This window comes from Rutilus rutilus, assembly GCF_951802725.1.
Source record: "Rutilus rutilus genome assembly, chromosome: 3".
Lineage (NCBI taxonomy): Eukaryota > Metazoa > Chordata > Actinopteri > Cypriniformes > Leuciscidae > Rutilus > Rutilus rutilus.
In genome coordinates this window covers 23164261-23183289 of record NC_140211.1, presented here as the reverse complement: position 1 = coordinate 23183289, position 19029 = coordinate 23164261, and the positions used below count along the sequence as shown (strand labels likewise).

General features: G+C 38.3%; 1 protein-coding gene across 2 annotated transcripts in view; it reads right to left on the bottom strand.

Moving 5' to 3' along the window:
* Positions 1–15389, bottom strand: part of coro2ba (coronin, actin binding protein, 2Ba) — a 34890-nt gene extending 19501 nt beyond the window's left edge. For both annotated transcript variants that reach the window (XM_084405128.1, XM_084405127.1), the window contains exon 1: positions 15113–15389. In XM_084405128.1, coding sequence (XP_084261254.1) covers positions 15113–15127 — 15 coding nt within the window. In that variant the 5' untranslated portion in view covers positions 15128–15389. The remainder of the gene's footprint in view (positions 1–15112) is intronic.
* Between the last annotated feature and the right edge of the window lie 3640 nt (positions 15390–19029).

Sequence of the window (19029 nt, the reverse complement as noted above, 5' to 3'; positions counted from 1 at the left end):
TTGACTTTTTCAGTTTCTTCTGCATGCTATGTTTTTGATTTTCTTTATACCATCCATTAATGCATCTTTCTACCATTTATTGCAGGTCTGTACTTAAAAGTTAGGCCACTAATACGGTTTCATTTCTCTCCGTTTTGGCCTTACGTCCACACGGAGAAAGCATTTTTGTCCTGCAAAAACTGAGCTTTTTGAAAGATGCTTTCCCAAGTGGATAGATTTGAAAACGGCATTTTCGCTTTGTAGTGTGGACTGTGAAATCGGAGGTATTTGAAAACAATGACACATTTAGTCATGTGACGCATACATATAATGGTGACTGAGTGCTACTGGACGCATCAGTGAATGGTGAGATAATTTTCTAAATAAAATGATCCTACTAGAAGAATAGCATGAGAACTTTATTATGTCTGTTCCATCTGTATCATCTCAGTGAGCTTTTAGGAGGTTTTACGCATGCACAGTAAGGTGAATGTAAGATTTTCCAACATTTTAGTGTGGAGGCTTGAAAACGGTACTGTGGACATTTTGAAAGGAAAACGCTATTAATGTACTGTATCACTCCATTACAGCATCCAAATATTAGATATCCCCAACCAACTCTGCCTATGAATATTATTCATGCAATGAATCACTCAAAGATACTAATATTCCAACAGCTTCCAAGACAGGAAGCAAGCGTCTTCTGTTTTTAAAATGTGGCACACAAATGGATGAAAGGCCTCCAGAGGGCCACAGTTGGTTGTTAGTTAGACTGCTTTCAGCCCCTCACCATGCCCGTCTTTGTTGGGCATTAGCTAGGCTCCAGTTCCTGCTTCTTAGTTCCGATGCCATTCTGTCTCTGTGGGAGTTAAATAACTCTTGAGCCTGGAGACCCACTGCCTGTTTTGGCAGCTTTGGCTCCAGCTGTGAATGAAATACAGCTGAGAGAAAGCCAGGTCAAGCTGCATGCTGTCCTTTCACACACAGAAAAGTCAGAATGAATGCTGGTGACTTGGGTTTTAGCACAGACTTTGCTATAGAAAATTCAGCATTTACTCAGTGCAGACAGATATAATGAGGACAACATGATATTTACCTGATACGGCCACCAAGTTGCAAATGATAACGTATTTTCTCAGTGTTTAGAGTGTATTTTCACTAGATTCGCTATATTTGTGCATGTACAGTGCAATGAGATCATCCTAAGCCATGAGCTTATGTTATTCAGCATTGACAATACCTTGAGGAAAACATAATACCATGTATAAGTTAAGTTCCTGAACAGAATGATTTTGTCAGAGCTGAAGGGCATTTAAATCTCTTCAATTCTCAGAGAAGACAGAACTCTGGGGAGGGAGGAAAACGGCTCAGAGATGGGATAGAGACCCTCATTACTACTGTACTGGAGGGTGTTTTGTGTATTGGGGTGCCCTTTGTTTGTTATTGTCTTTCTGCTTGGCTGTCTTTTTCCACCAGACTATGCAGATGCAGCTGCGAGTATCAACTGACACTCAGGTTTTAACAGGTTTTCACATTGGCCTAATTGTTAAAAGGGAGAAAAATTATGAAAAATCTGCATTGTTTTACACTAGGGGTCAGGGGGTCCGTGTGGGTAGGGGGTCTTCCAGTGATTGTCTTGACTGATTTCACAACTTTTGATATGTCATACATCACTAAAAATAATAATGCAATAAGATATTGATTAAGTATCAGACTGATTTAAATCGGTAACTCGTCCATTTGAACTATTCATTTAAAGAACCGGGTCATAAGAGTCATTAGTTTAGGAATCAGACTACACTGGTTGCGCTGTATGTTTTTGAGTGACTAATAAGAATCAGCTCAGTTATTTGTTTGTGAATCGGACTACAGTGGTCAAGTTTTTGCAGCCCGAGTACAACTCAAGATAAAGGCATTTCTTGACTTCTCTTTTACAGCACAAAGTCTTTTTATTACGTTTAATACAGACAGCAGCAACTCACATTCACAGCTCAGGTAAAATATGATTTATTTTGCCATGATTCTAAACAGCAGGATGTTGATTTAGGATCATTGGGAAATGTATTTAGTGTATCATGACATACTTCCTCAAAAACACACAAGAAACAAGACCACCAGTTTCCTCCCTTTTTGTCTCTGTAGGGGATCAGACAGAGAGGATGGGTGCAGTCAGGTCACAGCACTACTGAAGCTGAAAGCTGAAAGACTGAAGGGAAGTGGTTTTATGGAACGGGGAGACCAAATAAGAGAAAGAAACATTAAGAAATATCCTTCTTTTGTAAATCGTAACTTTACTACTCAGCACCAAATCATTTTCTGTGAAATGTAAGCATTAATTTTCTGCCAAGGCACATTTCTTACATTCAAATTGATACATTTTAAAGGTTTTATTTGGATTATTCATAATCTTTTTTCAATTTCAATACTTTTTCATATACTTTTCAATATTTATTTATGATATGAAAAGTTTCAATACTTTTCATATCATATAAGCGGAGTGTTGTTGTCCATGCACTTAGGGACAGGATGTCCTTGAGGGTTATCAGACAGAAAAAGCAGAAAATAATGAAAGAGGAGGTTATCTGTTGTCGTGCTGAAAGACACAAAGTCAAGGACAGCTTTGCTCTGCTCTTAAGGTCCAGTTATGCTTATAAAGATGCTTTCTATCAAGGAAGCAGTAAGCACACCCTCCTCCTTTCTTTATTCTACACTCTGTAGCCTCTATTCCTTATGTATGAATTTTATTTTATAAAAAAAAAAATGTCTTGACTTTAACCGAAGCGCTTCCATAAAGAAGCAGAAAATATTGATAAATCCTTTTGATAAGTCCATAGACTAACTCAGAGGTTTTGTCAATTACTTTCTCTTTATTATAACTATTTTGCACATTTAAGCATAAGCGCAAGTTATGAAAACTAAAATTACACAGATGGGAAAGGTAAAGTATGGGAATTATGTAGTTATTCCTTACATTTTAATTTCTTAGTTAGGCCTTAGTCAACCAACTTCATGAGATATCAAAACCAGAATGTTTTAAAAACTGTTTTGTACTTCAGACTTTTATTTAAAAAATTTTATATATATATATATATATATATATATTAAAGCTTTATTTAAAGTATTAAATTATTTAGAAACAATTCACTGTCCTATTTGTCCTATTCACTGTCCTTTTTGGCTTGTAGTGGACTACACTCACCACCAATCAACATGCTTTGTCAACACTTTTCAATTAAAGGGATAGTTCACCCAAAAATTAAAATTCTGTCATTAATTACTCACGCTCATGCCATTCCAAACCCATAGGCCATTCGTTCATCTTCGGAACACAAATTAAGATATTTTTAATGAAATCAGAGAGCTTTCAAAGACATCATAAAAGTAATCCATGTGACTCCAGTTGTTTAACCTCAATTTTATGAAGCAATCCGAGTACTTTGTTTGCACAAAAATAAAACATAATTTACTACTTTCACAAAAAGGCACCACGACGCATGCATGTAGACGTAAGAGCAGATATGTTTGTTTTTTTTTGCGCAAACAAAGCACTCAAACAAAACAAAGTTTGTTCATTATCTGACTTCGTAACGTGCAAAACATGACTTTCTTGCATCTATGATCACTTGTTAATGTGATTACAGATATTCTTCTAGATGTAACATCTCTATGTAACTAACTTTTGACTTTGTAAAAATAACATAATACTGTACAGTGCTTTGGTTATTTGATTAACATTCAAAATCAGTGTTAAAAAGACACTTTTTCTTTTTCACTTTTTCATCTTGTGTTCTCAAGCATCACTATAGAGCGTCCCCTAGAGACTGTCATTCTCAGGAGAGGAGCTGTTTGTTTTCCTTTCTCTAACCTCCCTGTTGTTAATGGTCAGGGTGTGATAAGCAGAACCAACATATGGATAGATGGGGATTACGGTGGAGAGGTGAGGAGAAGAAGAACAAAGGATGGCACACGTTAAGAGATGGAGGGGGAAGGGTGGCAGGAAGTAGATGCAGGTGGGGTGATCATTATGGTCACCATTAGACTAGACAGTGACTCAGCCCTATGCTTATCTGTCAATCAAATGACATAGGATTCACTAATGACATTTTGTTCCGCTAAGATGTGTGACCAATTCAGCATGAAATAAGAAGCTTCTGAATGAAAGTAGACATAGAGAATACAGAGTGACTGCTATGTGTGTGAGCTTTCTGAAGCAGCTTGAGATGTCCTGATGCCAGCTCTGAACCGCATGCAACAAAAACATGAGCCCCATTTGCAATGACGGCCATCTGGCAAGTGCTCAAGATACAAACAAAATAGACCAAAATATCGTTATTTTCAGATAGGTGCACCAGATCTGTTATTTTGGATCTGTTCTTTTAAGAGAGGCGGTCAAATGGGGTTAAAGCCCATTCTCTTTGACTTTGACATGCAACATTTCTTTACCGCAGGAGCTGCTCTCTGCTGGCAGAATACTTTTCATTATTTAGAGAGCTCAAACACAGATGTAGATGCACTTTGCAAAATTACTTCCATCCCAACCTACATATTTCCTAGCTTCAGAATGCCAAGAGTCCCGCGAACTTGCATAAAGACTAACAGCCTGTCATCTCTGATTCAGTAGATATCCACTTCACCTGTCAAAATGAATTCATTTATGCTGTTTTATGATTGATAGCTGCTAAAACAAATTCCCCGAGAGATAAAAGAGTTAAATATGTACTGTAGTATGACAGTACACAATAATAATACCTGACAAAACCTTTGTCAATAACACAATAGTAATACTAAACACAATATTAATACTTTAATACTAAGCCTCACAGTCCATACAGTCCATCATTTCTAAAGCGAGTAACATTGCTGAGTAAAATTTTTACAGGAATTTGCAGAAATAGAAATGATTGAGAGTGGGTTATTTATTAGTTCCAAAATATAGTGATTCCCCTACCTATAGGCATTATTTGAAGGCCACATTTACACTGCAGGTCTTGATGCCCAATTCTGATTTGTTGACTATATCAGATTTTTTAACGACCTGCTTACATCATCTTTTAAATGTGATTTGCAATGGATGCAGACGAAATGAAAATACAAGCTTTTGCTTTCTGTACCATCTTTAAAGGTCAGGAAGAAAAAAGAGGAGAGCCCTTGTTGGAGCCTGGGCGAATGTATCCGATCTGTCTCTTTATATGGCAAACACAGATGCACGTATCAAATTTAATTCCACATATGAATGAGGCCTGAAACCAATCTGAGAATATCGGAATCCATGTGTTTTTTTCCTGCTTACACGTTCGTGGGTCATATCTATGGAAGCTTGTCACTGACACTGAGTAAAAAAGGTAATTGCGACTTTTCATCTCACAATTCTGACTTTTTTTTTACAGAAGTAAATTCTGACTTTTATAACATGCAATTATGAAATATAAAGTCAGAAATGAAAGATATAAACTTGCAATTCTGAGATTTTTTTTTACTTAGAATTGGACCTTATAACGTGCAATTGCGAGTTTATATCTCACAATTCTGAGAAAAGTCAGAATTTCGAGAAATAAACTCACAATTACAAGAAAAAAAGTCTGAATTGCAAGTTTTTGCAAGTATATATATGTCACTGGAACCATGTAATGTAAATGCGGTCATAGACATGCTTATGACACAGACTAATTCTAAAACACTTTAACGATACCTTGTTTTGGTCAAATTCTAAAGTCCTCAGCACCTGTATCTTCCACAGAGAAGGCAATCCCAGACTGGTTAGCAATATATTTATATTTCAGAGTTAAAGTATAGATTAAAATAGATTAAAAAGGCTTGCTTTGGTGCCATTCTCACATTCACTGTCTCACCCCTTGTACTGCTCAGTTTGTGTTGTGCTTTCTTATCCTATGAAAGCTGCACATAGGTTAGTGCCTCTCCAGCATTCTCCATCTTGGAGAAAGTCCTTTTGTAAATTGGATTATGGCTTCAGATTTGGCGATGCTTTGCTGAGTGGACAGACTTTCTCCCCTGCAGTCTCTGGCCCCCTGTGTAAGTCTACACAGGAGAGGAGCATCATGGCTCAGACATGCCATCTGGCCTGGATAAATTAGCCAGACACACACCACACCCAAACCCAAAATGACAGCAATACCATAACCTAGGTATTGTGTAAAAGGTATAGAATAGTGGTCGATCAATATGGGGTTTTTAATGACAGATTCTTTCTTAGTAGACTGTCAATGTCAAATTGTTTGATTGCATGTAGTAAGTTCTAAACATTCTGTTGTTATAATATTCCTATTTCTACTTGACTGTATTCTACCTTCACTATTTTTTACATTTCCTTACGACCTACAAAGCTGAAACAACAAAGCGTATGACAACACAACAGCAGCCAGACCTGAGAAGCTGGCATCCCGTAATAGTGTTACCCAGCTGCTGATGAGCACTGTGACCTTCCACAGTGACATGACAATGTCGTATTAGCCTGTCGTCTTCCTGCTTGGCTAATCTCTTCTGACTGTTTCTCATTGCAGGCAGGATTCTGTTCCAGTGTGATTGCCAGCACAGCACTCTGAGCTAAAATTGGCTTTTGCAAGGTGTACTCTGAAATGTGCTCAGGGTAGTGTCAAATGTAAAACAGCTGTATGAGAGGCTGAGCAAGATGATGTTAAGCAAAAACATCAGCGAAGGTGGCATCATTAAGGTCGCATTCAAGGACATTAACAATAATTTCTGTGAAATCTAATACAAGCACTAGTGAGAAATTTGGTGCAAGGTTGTTTTGAGGCAATTACCTGCAGCTGTAACCTAGGAGTCGGTAGGGCTGTAGTACTCGAGTCCGGTCTTGGACTCGAGTCCGGACTCGAGACCGTTTTTCTATGGTCTCGGACTTGTCTCGGACTCGCTGGTATTCGGACTCGGACTTGTCTCGGTCTCGGCCACTGGTCTTGCCAAATATGGCTTTTGGTCTCGACCGAGTCCAGGAGTCTTTATTATGTTCCCAGTAATCACACATATGTCGCCGCGATATTAAAACAAAATATTATTGGAGGGAAAGTGAAACACTGGCCACTTAATAACTATGGGCATTTCGGGTCTTTTTCGTGAGCCTGGTAGTCCTGGTCTTGGACTTGTCTTGGACTCGACAAAGGTGGTCTTGACTACAGCCCTAGGTGTCGGTAAGATTTTTAAATATTTTTTCAATAGTTTACTTATGCAAACAAAGGCTGCATTTGTTTGATCAAAAATACAGAAAAAAAAAGTAAAATATTATTACAATTTCACCGCTCCATATGATTTTTAAAGACCTAATGCAATTACATTCCCTGACCTGTTGTGTGATTGTTTTGAAGAAATCAATTTTCTTTATTGACAGATTTCTGTTTCTGCACAAAGGCATGCATGAATGTGAGTGTCCTTTATGGATCTGATGGATGTTGATTGGATGATAAATAGTGGCATGTAACATTTGTAGCCATAGTCAAGATCTGCAAACAGATGCAATGAACAGTTGGAGTGGTTGAGCTAAAAATCTGTGTCAGTGGGCCTCCACCTGGCAATCTGTCTGTTCAGGTCTCGGGTCCTGTCAAGCGGTGCCACACTTTTTTTTGTTTTTCTCTGAAAAAGTCCACAACATTGCCTCACTCTTAAAACATGATTTCTCATATCATGCTTCTTTTTGTTTCTCACTCTTGCATCTTCTCTTATGTCTTTTTACCGGTCTCTTTCTCTGAATCCTCCTGCTCTGTTTTGTTGTGTGGGATTTGTTTCGTCTGTGAAGTTTGATTAATTGGAGGCTGGAGGGAGAGCTGAGTGATTTGAAAACTGCCTGAAGGAAGTCTGGGCTGCCATAAGTCCAGGCTCACATGGGTTTTGATCCCTGCTTCTTTTACTCGCTTTTCACAACACTGAGTTTCTACCTGAGGCCTGTAAGACATAATGCATTTCTCATTCCAAGCTTGCTCTCTATCCAGACCATATTTTCCACTTTGGATTTCTCCATCCAAGCTGGTTTTTGTTGGCCTATTGCCATAAAGTGTATAGAGTTGTGTAGAACTGAATTTAATATATTTGATCGTATGGTATCATGTTCTGAATGGTGTTTATATTAATATTGATCACTCTCGCTGGAATAGCTAGTCCATGCTGTTATAAAAGTGCAGTTTCTAACATTGCTCTTACACACACACACACACACACACCTTTGCACTTTCTCACTGATGCGTTTTCTAAAAAAATATAAGGCTGGAGTTTTTGGCATATCACTTCAAAAAACACTGCTTAGGGCCAGAGAATGCTGGGAAGGAATGTGAACCTTCACAGCACTCAGCTGACCTCTCTCTTTCTCTCTGCTCACAAAGAAAGCTGCTCTCTTTTTCCTTTTGCGGCTATAACCTCAGACAACTTGTAGGTATTGTTTACTTCAGCCTGAAGTATCAAAAACATTTTCATAATTTTCCCATTGTGCTTTCTCTCTTATGACCAGGCCCAGGCAATCTGCTATTTTTTTTTTCCTTTTTTTTTTTTGCTATAGCCTATACTTTTTTTTTTTCACAATTTCTGTGCTAATTTCGGATGAGAAAAGAGAATCTGTGAAATGGATTTAAACAAGAGAAAATTTGTTAAACAGAGTTAAGAGTACTACACACGTATTAATAGCTGAAAGCATAACATTAGCCATAATATTTAGGCTACTAAATGTGAAAGGGATGAGGGATGGATTTATGGATTTATGACAGGCATTCCAGTTGTTATCTGCCGAGTCTCTATGGGCTTGCTAATGATCATGGATGCCACCCATGTATTTTTATGTACTTTTTGAATATTGCATATAAAAGTACAATAATTTGCATAAAAACACATGATAAGATTTTTATTCTGTAAGAAGACAACATGCATTAACTATGATGGAACAATTAATTATTGGCTGAGCTCTGGCTACCTCGGTGGCTACAATTTCCATTTCTATTTTGCGCCAATTTCAAACAGTGAAAATTTTGTTCAGTTGAACCCATGGGATGCAAGGTCTGCTTTATTGGTATATATTTTTTTTCTGCATAAATTTTATTTAATGTTTAACAGCTAGTGCTATAAGACAACTGGCATATCAAAACTAATTATGGCAGCTCCATCCGAAATTGTGAAATCCAGTGTTGATATGCAGTCTAATCTTTGTTTTGATGAACTCATAGAGGTCAAGGTGTGAAATTATAACACATAAGTGATTGGAAACCTGACATGTACATGAACAGGAACTATAATGAGTAAATATGATTACTGGGATTGTACCTATTATTCATAGTGATAACAAAAATCAAACTCTGTTTACAGAACAGAGCTATTGACTATTTGTTTAATGCAACATATAGCCTGTCATATAACATGGGTGAAAGAAAGTGCTGTTCACTTCATTATCTTGACAAGCACATTTATAGGAGTCATTGGTCAGTGGGATCACTGCATGGGATGTGTTGCTGCTGTACTGCATTACAGATAATGAGCTCCATTTTCATGAGACGGTGCTTGTATGAGGAGTGTGTTGAAATCCTGAGAGCGTAAGCATATGACCTATCTTCATTTTTTTTTTTCTTTAGTTCCCTCTCCCACACTGTTTGATTTGTGTAGGCTGTAGCATTTCCTTCTCTGGCCCCATGTTCCACTGTTGGACCTCTTACACACAGTATACACATAGGGACACAAAAATGGGATTGCAAAAATAAAGACTGTTTTCAAAACTGAAGCCATTGATTGAGCCAAAAGTTGAAGTGCTGTTTTCATAGATATTTTAACATTGTGAGTGGACTTATTCTTCTTGACAGTTAGTGAAGTGTGTAAGTGTGTCTATGCATCTAGGATTGCAGTTGCAAAAAGATACAGATATCTCAAGGCAAGTTGCTTAATATAATATTTTCTCAATTTCTATGCCTTGGAGTAGGATTGAAAACACAGCTAAGACAGACAATGGGAATAACAAGATCGTGTGAACATCACACACTGATGTCCCACAGCTGCTGTTTATCTACAGTGTCTCCCACTGCACTCACTCACTCACTCACCAGTCCAGGACCACAGGAAGCACATCCTCTTCCCAGTGTCTCTACCTCACGTTCACTACAGCTCTGCAGGAGCTGAGCAGGATATTTATAAATGACATGATCCCCTTTCCTTTTCTACCGTCAGTCCCACTGAAACTCTCAGTCTCTGTGGAGTTTGAATAGTTAGTTCTCACCACATAATATGGACAAGCACTTTCTCAGGCTTCATATAAAAGTTGAAGAAAAATGCAGGACCTTTTAGTCATTTGTTCATTACTGGATGTTTTCTGTATAAGCACATTGGCCAGCGGGAGGTTTGGGTTGCTAAGCTAGCTGTAAGGATTTGGATCAAATGTGACTCTTCTCAGCGTGTGTGCACACTGCCTGCATAGGGCATAATAGCCAGCAACTTCAGTCCAAATTATAAGATTCCCTTTGAGGATAGAACAAAAAACAGGGTCCAAATCAAGCATGTACTAATACACTTTGTGCCTGCCATTACTCTGATAGTTGTGATTTATACTAACATGCTTTGCTGAAGTTTTGTTAGGAATTCTTTAGAGATATTCTTTAGGGATACTGTGATTAACAGAGACTATTTCCTATTGATATGAAAGTTTGGGCAGGATATATTGAAGGACTCTAGAGAGCATTTGATTGGACACAAATCTGTATGTAGGATTTAATATCCTCACATCTATGAGGTACCAACACATAGGCTAATCCTACAACTCACACGTGTATAAAACCCGGGACACGCCAAGCCGAAATCAAGGAACTAGCGGCAACAAAAGTGTGTGTGAGAGGAAGACGACTGTGTTGTTGCCTTTCGTTTGCTGCGTCTCAGCCAAAAAGCTGTGCTTGAACACACCAAAAAGGACTAAAGGCGACTGTCAACTAGCATGTGCGTTCTGCGCCTGTTTGTAAGCAATCTGTCTATATCAGCAAGTTTCGATTGTCTATTATCTTCATTCAAAAAGGGAAACTGAAACTAGGACTGCACTGCAGATAAACCATAAACAAAGCAGCGCTTGCTTACCATTTTGAATATCAATCACGCTGATCCATCGGCTCATGTTATTATGAATGCATTGGAATGCTCAGGTAAGATGATGTAAAATTAGAACAGCCTTCTGTCTGTACCGTCTTCTTTGCTCGCTGTCATCACTTTCTCCTTTATTCTCGTGCACTGACTCCATCACTAAGCTGAGTTCTCTCACCGACGGCCCGAAGCCGATTCAACATGCTGAATCGGCCCAAAAAAACCCAATGGTGTCTGAATAGAGCCAACAGTGCAGAACACACCTAAAAAACTAAGCCGACCGATGCTCAAATATGGCCCCACGTTGCCCAACATCCAACCGTCGGCTTGGTGTGTCCCTGCCTTAAGAGCTGCACAATTAATCGTTAAAAGACCGCAATCTTATGGCGATTCGGCTCTGTCTATTAAACCTTTGACAAGTACGATCTCAACTAACATCCAAATCTGCCTTGGTGCTGCTGTTGACCCAGAGAGAGCAGTTGTTATGTTTAAGAAACAGCTTCACGAACATTCTTTTCAACCACACAGTATCATTATTTATTTTGTTACAATAATCAAAATGTCACAAATTAGCTTGGTAAAAGTTTATAGTTTGGATATAAACAGTAAAATCACCTTTTGAAAATAACTTGACTCTTCAAATAAAGATTGAATCAATTACATCATTACGGCAGTAGGTGGCAACAAGTGACTGTTAAAAAATCTATTTGTTATTGAATCATTCATTTTGTCAGAATCAAATTACATGTTATTTTGTTGTCTAATTTCAGTTGTCTATTCAGAATCGTCGGAGAATCATCTCTAATTTAAACAAAATGTGATTCTCAATTTATCCAGAATCGTGCAGCTCTAAAATGTATGTAACATATAGCCTACATACATATAGTGTGCAACTGTGCATACACACAAACACACACACACACACACACACACACACACACACACACACACACACACACACACACACACACACACACACACACACACACACACCCACACCTCTGCCAAAACACAACACCCACTCTGTGCATGAGGTCAGTTATGATAATGTCTTACACCTGCAACTTTACAGTCCTCCTACCCACGCAGGGCCCGTTCAGTCACTCACACAATCCTGTCAATTGTGCTTCTGTGCAATTTATATGTGCAATCTTCTCTTAGCTTTATAAACACACCTGTAAGCTTCCTACCTTCCTCTTGACCTACTGTCATGCACATATGTGCAAACCCACCCACACACACCATAGATGAGGACTCTTCTCACAATATCCCCATAAATACACTCACAGCACACTTAGTGATCATGAAGCACATTTACGTCTGCCTGGCTCTGTGCCTTGATATTGGGGACGAAATTTACCCAATGGGTCCATTCTCCTCAAATTACTGGTGAATCTGATGGCATTTCTGTCTCAAGGTGAAATATATGCTCAGCTTTAAACAAAGGCATGAGGGCACATGTGTTGACCTTCCACCCTAGGAGACAGAATGATCTCTAACCCCTCCTTCAGCTTTCCATCCAGTCCTTCCATTTTGTTTGCGTCTTTATATGAAATGGATTACTGTGTTTCTGTACATTTCATGCCTCTAAGTTAGTGTGGGAATTAGGGAGTGGCTTTCAGGTGGTTGGACTTTTTAATTTAATTTTTGCTTTTTAAAGGAATTTTAAACTTTAGATTTTTTTTTTTTTAAATAAGGTATTTTTCCCGGGCCATAGCTAGTTAAACATCAATGAATTTCTTTTCTTTTCTTTCTTTCCTTTTTTTTTTTTATGGCAAATATTTAACTAAAATAATTTGTGCTATATTTTTTGTAATTATTTAGCCCACTAGTGTAGGGTGACCGTACGTCCTGTTTAACCAGGACATATCTGGCCAGGATTTCGAGATCGCCCAAAATGCCCGGGATTCGTCTTTTGCTTTCTACAGTCACCATTCATTATGTTTACATTATTACGTTATTTGACACTGACACGTACGTGCCAGCTTTGCAGGTCATGCATTCTGATTCACACGGATCCCGATCGAGACGAAAACACAGGAATTTTCTTAGCAATGCTAACACGCACATCAACCGATCACTTGTTTAGCGTTCATGTAAACACTACATTCAGATTCACCAATCGGAATTAATTCAGTACTACTGAATCAAAAGGTGTACATGTAAACAAAATGAATGGCGACGAGAAAGCAAAAGCCGAATCGCGGATATTTTGGGCGATCTCGAAATCCCGGCCGGACATGACCTGGAATATGGTCACCCTACACTAGTGCTATCCAGCTTTTGTAGATTGTGTGAGAGGCATTTTTGTACACTCGTTCCCCTTTCACTGATTAAAATATTTATTTGAATATGAGGCATTTTTTTGGCTGTAGTTCCTAACATTAACATCCACAGTGATTTATTAACTATAACATTTTAACACGACAGGAAGTGACGTGCAGCCAGCTGTTTTATAGCCCTGCAGTGAGAGATGCATCCTGTCCTCTTCATGACAATCCGAGGCGAGGTGTGTGACCATTTCAGTTCCAAGAGTCTGTGAGGATATCCTGCCGCACAGCTGTGTGGTCAAACACTAGTATATATGTGCACTCACTCTCACATATGGAGACACACTCTTGAGTGGAATCGCTCTCTGTCTCTCACTGTCTGACCCAGAGGACTGTTCTGCTCAGTCAGCACACATACACAAACGCTCCAAGGTCATTTAGCTCTGTACAGTATCCATCACTCGAGCCCCTACTCAACATCTCAACCTTCTCCACCAGAGCAAAACACACACACGCACACATGCACGAACACACGCACACACACACACACACACACACACACACACACACACACACACACACACACACACACACACCAGTTCTTGCACAGTCAGCACCTGCGTCATGTGGAGACTGAACTCTAAATAATAACCAGATGTAATTTGATATCAAACATATTTTTAATATATTATTAGATTTTTTTATTATTTTAATATTATAAAAAAATGTATGGTGTATTATAGATTTAATTATTTATAATTTTATATGTACGTGTGTGTGTGTGTATGGTATAAATTATTTATGATTTATGATGTTGTGGTGTTATAAAGCGCAGTCTTATATGTTCATCTCTACAATATCAGGCTTAGACCTGGCTGTTTCCAGCTTTACAGACTGAGGAGGAAGACTTTGACAACAAACATGTTTGTTTGTGTCCTGCATTAACGCTAATTTCATAGTAATTTTTCTCCAATTTTTATACATTTTGTTCATTTAGCCAGCAGCGACAGGAATTTAGCTGTGAAAGTCCATTGCCATAGGCGAATCAAACTTAAACACACATTTTGATCATTCAAACATGCACAATGAAGACAAATTACCACAGCCTGATCCACATTTATATTTCTAAGAAGAATTCAGCTAAATTGGGCTACTTTTTAAATGTCATCATGACTCAATCCCAAAAAGTGGCCCTTTTTTACTTGAATTCACCCTATATCCCTTTTCACCTTCTTTTCACCTTCTTTTCTTCTTAGTCCTTCACTCTTTTCTTCTTTTTATCTCATGCGTACTGTAGTTTGTGACATGCTCAGTCCATCCTCAGCAAAAAAGCACAGCTCAGGCTTAATGCAGGACAGCACTGGATTAAGAGCTCCCCTTCGTAATCAGTCTGCTAAAGACACACACACACACACACACACACACACACACACACACACACACACACACACACACACACACACGCGCACACACACACACACACACACACACACACACACACACACACACACACACACACACACACATGCCTCACCCAGCCAAGACCCACTGCCCTACTGCGGGACAGGCACTCGCATATTAAACACACACAGGGATCCAGTTGGACAAACGCACATAGAAGTTTGCACCGCACAGCAAATCCTGCAGGTATAAGATTCACCTGCATAAACACACACACACACACACACCACCTGTCCGGCACTGCAGCACACTACAGTCACAGATTCAGCAGAACATCCCACTGCAGTGAAGCCCGAACCCAGCAGCCCCTCCCAGCCTCACAAGCTCCAGCACACGCTTACCTTTGTGACAGTCATGCAGAGAAGAGTGCAGAAGAGTCAGCTTCTGTTCCTGAAATGCTGAGTGAGACAGCAGGACAGATGGAGAGAAAGAGATGGACTCACTGAGTGCGTGCAGTCTGCAGCCTCTACGACAGCAGAGTGAGACATGAGAGATTGTGAAAGAGGAGGAGAAGAGAGAGAGAGGGAGGGAGTGTCTGGTCGCTGTCTCTCGCTCAGTATCCGAGCCTATCAGTGCCGCCGCAGCCGTGCTCCTGTAGTCAGGATACTGCAGTGAAGTGAGCTCAGCATGTTACTACTACACAGTCTCTCTCTCTCTCTCTCTCTCTCTCTCTCTCTCTCTCTCTCTCTCTCTCTCTCTCTCTCTCTCTCTCTCTCTCTCTCTCTATGCTGTCAATCTGATTACTGCATGGGCTAATGAAGATTATTGATGTCCACAAATGCATTACCCTGTTCTACATGTCATAATCGTATTAGCTCTCTGTACACAACATACTGTATATTCAAACTCTCCCCCTCTCTCTCTATAGTATCTAGGCCTACTACAATAAAAATGTTGTAACTTGGCTGCTAATCAAAATTCAGAAAGCAAACAAAATGACAGACACTCTGAAATCTTAAAAACTGCCCGAAGAAGACCCAAATTAATTCATGTGGGTTTATTAATACACATACTAGTGTGTTTGGTGGAATATGGTTTCTAAGGTTGTTGAGATACATGTTTAGAAAAATATGAATTGCTTAGTTAAAATGCATATACTTAAAAAAGAAAGAAAAAGAGAAGCATAAAGAGCTAGAAAAACTATTTTAAGAGTTTGACTATCATATGACTAGACTATCACTATCATATGACTGTTGCAGGAGATCCATGACTGAGAAGTTTTTTTTAATGTTCTGCTGCCCTCTTGTGGGCCTAAGAAATATTACATCACTAATTACATTTGTTGAACAACAAATTTAAGGGGATAGTTCACCCAGGCCCTGGAAAGCTTGTCCACTTTCGACCACTTCCTGAGGTAGTCCAAAACGCATTTGATCGTATTGCTTTCGTAGCGTGAACGCTCATGTGGTCGAATGCGTTCGAACAGCCACAAAAGATGACCTATTGCCTACTGGACAGCCTACTGCCCTAACGTGTAAACTTTATGGGAAGCACACTAGCCAGACAGGATTTAAACTTTGTCAGCCCAAGTTTGATCTGAAGATGATAAACATACCAAGCACAATGTTCTCTAACCATTCCTGATTTCTAACACTCACAGCGTTCGGTGTGGTCTTGCAGCGTTCAGAGCAGAAACTAAAGCTGCTGCTCTCCGTATTTTTTCCCGTTGTCTCCTTTCTCTTTCATATGTAAATTGCACAAGCTTATTTTGTTCATTAGATCGAAATATCTGAAAACAAAAACAAAAAATTTACAGTTACTAGCCCATAGACCCTCCCCTTGAAGAAATCAGGACAAAACCTGAACCAAACCTGTATGACTGACTTCTGGCCATTTTTACAGTAAGTAAAGACTTGTTACTTTCAGCAGTTAGCCCCTCTTGGTAGATCTCATAACTACATAATTTTCAATGAAAAAACAAAACAAAAAAAACTCTTTTTGTAAGTTTCAGGTTTTATTTTTTTTGTATTTTAAAATGTAATTTATTCATGCAATAGCAAAGCTGCTAATATGCTGATTTGGAGCTCAAGAAACATTTCTTATAATTATCAATGCTGAAAACCATTCTGCTGCTGAATATTTTTGTGGAAACCAAGATACATTTTACCAGTATTCTTAATAGAAAGTTTAAAAGAACAGCATTTATTTGAAAGATTTTTTTGGGAACACTTTAAAAGACTTCACTGTCTCTTTTAACCAATTTAATGCGTTCTTGCTGAATAAAATGATTCTTGACCCCAAAATTTTTAATGGTGTACATTTTCGCAAGCAACATATATTGCAAATTTTTAATTTCGTAGTTAGTTTGAAAGTGTGTCATGGCTACTGCCAAAGCTTTTTTTAAATAGGTCATTATTTTATCTTAAGTTAGCATAAAGGCATAGTTCACCCAAATGAAAAGGACCTAAAAATGAAGATTCTGTCATCATTTACTTATCATCACTTTGTTCCAAACCTGTATGACTTTATTTCTTCTGTGCAACATATAAGTAGATATTTCTTTTTTTTCCCCATTCAATATAAATGGTTTGGTTACCAACATTCTTTTGTGTCCCTTGCACAGGTTTGGAACAACACGAGGGTGAGTACATGATAACAGAACGTTCATCATTTTTATGTCAACTAACATTTCAGTTCAGTTAAGGGTCATTATGTCTGATGTTTAGAATAGTGCTGGGAGATTATATTTAAATGCAACATTGTTGTTATAGTTAAATTGTAAATAATGTTGTCCAAACATGCAGAGTATACCGTCTGCTCATTAAAACAATGAGCAGACATGACTGAGATAAGCCATGCTTTTGAACCTTCAAAAAGACCTAGATACTGGAATTATACCTACAGAAGAAGCAGAGATAACAGCACAACATGCATCTGCTCATGCCTGAAATTCCTCTTAATAGGCCTTGATATGATTTTGACTGGATCTGGAAGCGAAGTTCTACAGGAACTTCTTGGAAGTGTTGTTTTATAATAGACAGTGATGAGTGCAGTTATGTGTTAACGTAAAAATGTTTTCTTTGGGTGTGAATTTGTGTGTGTTCAATGCAACAGGGGACAGGATATTTCCCAGTGTTCTGTTCACTAACAGAATATTAACACTAGAGGGTAGTATTATACACCAGAGCACATACTTATGGTTAGATTCAAGGCAGACCCTCAATTCTGGCTTGACTGTCCACCAGATCTGTCTGCACAGAAAGCGTTACTCTAGTGGAACTTTTAATGTGCAGTTCTTTGGTTACAGCTTCCCATGTACATGACACAATGTTCCAGCTACACGCTGTCTGCACAGAAACCACTTCCTCTGAAGTCAGGGGCCAAGGGAAAAAGTAAGGGCCTCCAGGAAGGAGACAGGAGAGTAGCTGATGAGCTAAGGGCTTTATGGAATACAAACAAAAGGAATAAGATGTGTAATATAGGATTATGGAAAATTATAGGTAAACTTCAAAGTATTAATTCTCCCAAAAATGTATGGAAACAAATATTTGAAACATTTTTGTGATCCAGAGAAGAAAGTAAGTCATACAGGAATGTAACGACATGAGGGTGAGTAGATGATGACAGAAGTGTCATTTTTGGGTGAACTAGCCATTTAAATGAGGTCCCTTGTGAAAAAGAAATATACTTTAGTATACCTTTACCCCCGGTTTCACAGACAAGGCTTAACTGAAAGCAACTTGCACTGACATATCTTAAAATATGTTAGTGTCTTTGTTTTGTCTCAAGATGCACATCAATTATGTTTTTTTTTTTTTGTCAGTTTATGTCACACGTTCATAAAAGCTACTTTAATGTCCTAATTGAACTAAGGCCTAATCCTGGCTTAATCTAAACCCTATCTGTGCAATCGGGCCTTAGTATACTTGAGTTCTTATTACAGAAATAATATACTTTTAAAGAAATATATGTAAATAAAAACTGAATGTAATGTTGTTGGATACTTAATTGCATGTTAAATGCAATTAAATGAAAGTTTGTACATTTTTAATAAATGCAATTAGCTGAATTCTAGAGTACTTTTCGACCAACTTTAGTTGGACTTAAGTAATTTATTAAAGTGATTAATTTAAACCTATAGGCTAATTGAGTAAAATCATTACATTTGAATTTGTGATGATATTATGGCAATTATCTTAAATTAAAATATGGGCAATTAGATATGTAAATATTCATATGCCTGTATATAAGTCATAGAATAAATTTACCTTTTGTATGAAGCTCTTTTGCTGAGATTCTGCTTTGTATGTCAACGGTT